Genomic DNA, 5,952 nt, shown 5'->3' with positions numbered 1-5,952 from the left:
AATGGCACCAGAGTTGGTCGTTCTGAGAAATGATGGAAGTTGCAGAAATGGGTTCATTTAAACAGATCTGAGTAATGACCCTGCAGGAGAGTTAGATGGGAAAATGTAGCACATGATCACTTACGGGTAGAACATGTTCTTTCCAGAAGTGCTTCAGTAAAAGGAAGGGTCAGAAGAGCATTTATGTAGATAGAGCTCTCCTGGCACAGGAACATGTCTACGTTTAAGAGGACGTCAATGGTCGGCAAAGAAGGGCAGCTCAAAAAGAACACCACTTGTGGAAAGAAACCTTGTGTATATTATGAATGTGTCTGCACTGAGGCTGTGGGAAAGGAGAAAAGCACAGCCAGGAGATTTCTGCAACTAGTACAAATGACATCAGGGACATTCGGTGCAGATGAGCTTCAGAGAGCTTAGTTAAAATCGGTTGGGTCCCTTGTGGTTTTCCTTAGGGACTAATAAATCCTCTAAGTCCCTCTTCTTCACCTGCTCATCAGGGAACCCTGAGATTGGTGCCTAGCAGCTTTCTTCTCCAATTGGAGCTCCCTAAATTGATGCTGTGTCTCCGAATAGCACAGCCAGTGCTGTGCGTTCTGTCAGAGGATGGACATGCCACCGTGACCTCAGGCAGACGTGCAGAAGGTGGAGCGTGTCTGTCTTGCGGAGGCAAAAGAGACGCCTGAAAGCCGATGCTGGAGGTGTCCACCCATGGGCACACGGTCCCAGCACCAAATGGATTGGAGTTGCTGACTTTCACTGGGTTCTGCTACTGAGGGTGCAGAGATAGAAGAGGCCACGCGGCCCACGGAATGCAAGGAAGTGAGGCTGACCTCCCAGGAGAAGAGCAATTGAGTGAGACGTGATGAGTGACAGGAAAAGGAAGAACTAAGATTACTCTTCGGGAGTCAGGTAGGAGGAGACCCGGTTCCAGCAGCAACTGGCAAGTAATTCTCGGTGTCCCCGCGTGGAATCCCATGCGTTTTCATTACCAGTTTTTACAATACTAGTAACTCCATCTCAAAAGCCGTGCGTTCAGTGATGTGCTCGCAACCTGCCATCCCACTACCTGTACCTGGCAGGGAATGCTCCCAAGTCATCTTCTGACCCCTTAAGAGAGTCAGACAATGTGGTCTTTATTCAAGGTTCCTCTTCTAATTCTGCCCCTCTTGGAAGAGGAAAACCTCTACTGCTCTCAGGAAGAGGCCATGGCCCATGAATTGCAGCATCATCGAATTAAGCTCTGGGGAGAAAACCGGTGGAAATCAAGGTCCTTATTTAACTGACTCGTCTGTCCTAAATATATGTCAACCAGCCCAGCCTTCTGCCTTAGAATGACTCCCGTTGACTATATTCAATCATGTAAGGCTTAAAGCACCGTAAATCCCAACTGCTTCCTGCATCATCGGCTTGTTTGGTGACATGCAGTGAACAGCTGGCGGATCATTAGCTTACAGACACAAAGCCACACTCTGGAGAGTTTACAAAACAAGAAAATAACCTAACTCTATGTTTCACATAATCACACCCATTTCTCCGGTGTATAGCTTTAGCATCTTGATTCAAAACGTGTCATTTTTTAAAGGTACTAAGTTTGGTCAGAAAAGAAGTTTCATGTAAAGCATAAGAGTGGAGGTGTTAAGGAAAAAAACCGTAGTCCGTGAATTGAGAAAGGATTCAGTTGTCGTCAGTTGCTCTGGAGCCCTGTACTGAGTCATCTCAGGTCTACCACGATCTGCTCTGCCTTCATGTCTCTTTCCACATGTGACTCCTTTTAGGGGGCCTGTCCTTTGGGGGAGCCTGTCCCTGGGCCCTCTATTCTCTATTAACGTCTTCTGTCTCAGCTCATAAAATGATTCCAGGGTTCTCTTGATCTGTACTTCATTCAGAGTGAGTGAGACGACATTGGCTGAATCGCATGCTCATTGTAGCTCTGAACAGTTTAAATCCAAGAAACCAGGCTCCATCTGGCCAGGTCACCCACGTCACTGTTCTCCCATAGTCTACAGCCATCCACAATGAGTCCTGTAACCTCATGTGTCACTGCTGCCCATTCTCTTGCTTCTTAGCGATTCCTCGACTCTGGATATTTTCTAGTGTGTATTATGGGATTCCAGCTATTTTAAGACACAACTAGTTTGAAGGGTTTCAGGTGTGAAATGTGCATGAAAAATGAAGTGTAACTTTACTAGACATGTAAAAATTAGTAAACACCATGACCCATACTCTCCAAAATACATGGATTTGAATGATCTTCTCTAAAGTTCTCCCTTCACATGCTTTTGAAGGAACATCTATCCATACAAAATAGTTACGTAGATAGACAGACAGACACACAGACAGAGGGAACTCTTGGGTGTCCACCTTTCTATCTTTATTTTATTTTTTCTCCCAATACACTACCGAAGTCTGAGAAATTGGGAGTCCAAACCAACAGTTCGTGAGTGAAAGACAATAGGAACTAATAGAGCCCTAAGGTCCCTGGCTATGGGAGATGGAGAGATTGAACAGAGACTCACTCATATTCAAAGGAGATTTACAAAGGAAACAAGCCAGTCTCTTTTGTCCTCAGGTGCAGAAAAGAATAACGGAAGTCAGCAGTTACTCCCTTGCCCAGGTGTTTGGCTTGTTCTGATGCAGGTGGCTCACCCTGCACATGCCGTCTTGAGTACTGTGTGTGTGGATGCGCTTCCTGAGAATGGTGAAGGATCTCTGAGGATCCGTCTTTTCCTTTCGTTCTGTGGATGGAGTGTATGGTATAATCGTAGAGTGCAACAAAATTCTGACACTATGATGGCTTTCGATAAACCTAGAAAGTAGAAGAAGAAGAGAGCCCTGACGACCTTCTCTTGGTTCCATCGGGAGGTCCAAGGACACTATGTCCATTTCCAACGTCACGATCCTCACACCCTCTGTGTTGACACTGACAGGGATCCCAGGCCTGGAGTCTGTGCAGAGCTGGATCGGGATTCCATTCTGTGCCATGTATCTCACTGCTGTGCTGGGAAATTCCTGGCTTCTGAGCATCATCAGGTCAGAACGCAGCCTCCGTGAGCCCATGTACCTGTTCCTAGGCATGCTGGCAGCCACGGATATCGCACTCAGTACCAGCATTGTGCCCAAGATGCTTGGGATCTTCTGGTTTCATGTCTCAGAGATTTATTTTGATGCCTGCTTGCTTCAGATGTGGCTCATCCACACATTTCAGGGCATCGAGTCAGGCATCCTGCTGGCCATGGCCCTGGACCGCTATGTGGCCATCTGTTCTCCCCTGAGGCATGCTGCCATCTTTACCCAGCAGCTAGTCACTCAGATTGGGGCTGTGGTAACACTCAGGGCTGCCATTATTGTAGCCCCATGCCTCGTCCTGATAAAGTGTCGACTGCACTTTTATCATACGACAGTCATCTCCCACTCCTACTGTGAGCACATGGCCATTGTGAAACTGGCTGCAGAAAACGTCCAAGTCAACAAAATCTACGGTCTGTTTGTGGCCTTCACTGTTGCAGGGTTTGACCTCACAGTCATCACTCTGTCCTATGTCGAAATATTCATGGCAGTGTTTCGTCTGCCCCAGAAGGAGGCCAGGCTGAAAGCGGTCCACACTTGCATCCCTCACATCTGCGTCTTCCTGCAGTTCTACCTCCTTGCTTTCTTCTCCTTCTTCACACACAGGTTTGGTGGGCACATCCCCCCTTACATCCACATCCTCTTCTCCAGCATCTACTTGGTGGTCCCTCCGTGCCTCAATCCGCTTGTCTATGGGGCAAAGACCAAGCAGATCCGCATCCATGTGACAAAAATGCTCTGTTCGTGAAAGTAACCAGGATTACTACTGTTCTGCTCTCCTTTTTGTGTGATAGTAACCATCTTTCCAAAGAAAAATAAGCTGCAGAAATCGTGTTGTCTGAGATCTTGGAGGTTTCCATGTAATTGCTTTCCGAAAAGCTGGTTTTCAGAGTTTCATAGCCCCTGAGGCCAATCAATGGGTTTCTGGATTCTCACTGCGAAAGTAGAGTGAGAATCGCAGAAAGATGAAAACAGTGCACGTGTTTTGCTTCCTTTTCTCTGTGGTTTTTTGTCCCAGGTTGAGCTATCTTCTCTGAGAGTCCTCCTCCAGGGGTTCCTATTGTGGCTCAGAGGTAATGAGCCTAACTAGTATCCATGAGGACAGAGGTTCCATCCCTGGCCTCCCTCAGTGGGTTAGGGATCTGGCCTTGCCGTGAGTTGTGGTGTAGGGTTCAGACGAGGCTCTGATCCCGCGTGGCTGTGGCTGTGGGGTAGGCCGGCTGCTGTAACTCTGATTTGACTCCTGGCTTTGCAACTTCCATGTGCCATGGAGGCAGCCCTTAAAAGACCAAAAAAACCACACAAAAAACAAACATGCTCCTCCCACAGGACTCATAGATTATGGATTTCCCAGTGATTTTAAACACTCATTGTTCTAGAGTAATCAGGTGCTGCATGAAATCAAGTAGCTGCCTCCCTTTCTTTCTTGATCCAATCGCTCATCTTAAAAATCAACAACAAACACAAAGCAGCCTCTGTGTATCTTCGTCATATTCTTATCCAAACTCTTGCATCTACTGAGACGGTTAAGGCTGAAGGTCTCATTACATTCCCAAGGTCATTCAAGGAGTTACAAGCACAACACCCTTGAAACCCCCTGTGTTCCCATTTAACTCCAGTCTTCTTTCTGGTTCTTCCATCCTGTCCTTCTTAATCAATTCATCCATGGTTATCACACACCTATACTCTTATAAACAGTGTCCTAGAAAATAGTGGCCTAGTGGTACATTTGACATAGTATGTCTATTTCATGAGTTTGTAGCTGTCGTAAGCTCTCATTTCTTGGAAAGATGCCGGAGAAATGGAGAGGGAAGTAGTCCTTGTCCCCACAGAATGTGTAGCGAGCAAAGAGAATGGAGCATGAGGATCTGGCCCAAAGCATCAGTCATAGATCTCCTCGCTCTTGTTTCTGAAGTAGGGAGTGTGATTCTTGAGGCAGGATGACCCGTGACCCCGGACGGAAGGACCCACCATGCCAGGTGCGGGACCGAGGCGATGTCACCGAGAGAAAGTGGTGAAGGGCAGGGCACAGGGTGTGGTGTTGTGTTGTGTTCTGCAATGTAAGGTGCACTTTGAGGAAACACCATGAATATTACGAATGGGCATGGACATTGTGCAAAATGGTTGAACTTTATTCTGAAAACCACTATGTCTCCTATGAGAGCTTTTCTCTATGAGATGGACGCACGTGTGTGTGTTTCTGTGTGTATCTCCTTGGGCATGTGCCAGCATGTATTGATTACCATGCCTTTTAAACAGCTAAGTTATAATTTTTTGTAAATATGTGATTGCTCTGTTTAAGGATTAAGGACTTTAGAACTTACTAGCGGCGGATTTTTCCTGAAAACGTCAGCTTATTGGTCATTTTTTAATAAAGGTGCTGAACAGTATTCACATGTGTGAAGGTGTCCATGCCTTTTTACATTTATTTTTTGAATGTCCACACTGTGGCATGTGTACGTTCCAGGGCTAGGGGTCTAATCGGAGCTGCTGACTTCACCACAGCCCCAGCCACACCAGATCCGATACCATCTGCGACCTACATCTCAGCTCACGGCAGTGCTGGGTCCTTTAACCCACTGAGTGAGGGCAGGGCTCAGACCTGCATCCGCATGGATACCAGTCAATCCATTACCCTCTGAAGCACAAGGGGAGCGCCTGCATGCTTTACATTTCAACAGTATTGAAAATATTGTTGAGTTTTTGAATTGGACTGTAGGCTTGAACCTGAATTCTGCCCCTAACTATGATGTAATTTGTGGGTTTTTTTTTTTTTCTTTTGCGTTTCCTCTGCTTTTGTTTCCACATGTCTGCCATGTAGAAAATACCTCTGATAATTGCTTCATATATTTGTTCTGTTATTTAAATGATCTTACTCTCTTTAAA

The 5,952-nt window shown here is 46.3% G+C and overlaps 1 protein-coding gene across 1 annotated transcript; it reads left to right on the top strand.

Annotated features, from left to right (window-relative positions):
- Nucleotides 2,876–3,850, top strand: LOC100519554 (olfactory receptor 52A1-like). Its single transcript, XM_005653639.3, has one exon. The coding sequence runs from the start codon at nt 2,876–2,878 to the stop codon at nt 3,812–3,814; it is 939 nt and encodes a 312-aa protein (XP_005653696.2). The 3' UTR covers nt 3,815–3,850.

This window comes from Sus scrofa, chromosome 9, assembly GCF_000003025.6.
Source record: "Sus scrofa isolate TJ Tabasco breed Duroc chromosome 9, Sscrofa11.1, whole genome shotgun sequence".
Lineage (NCBI taxonomy): Eukaryota > Metazoa > Chordata > Mammalia > Artiodactyla > Suidae > Sus > Sus scrofa.
This window is presented reverse-complemented; position numbering and strand designations above follow the sequence as displayed.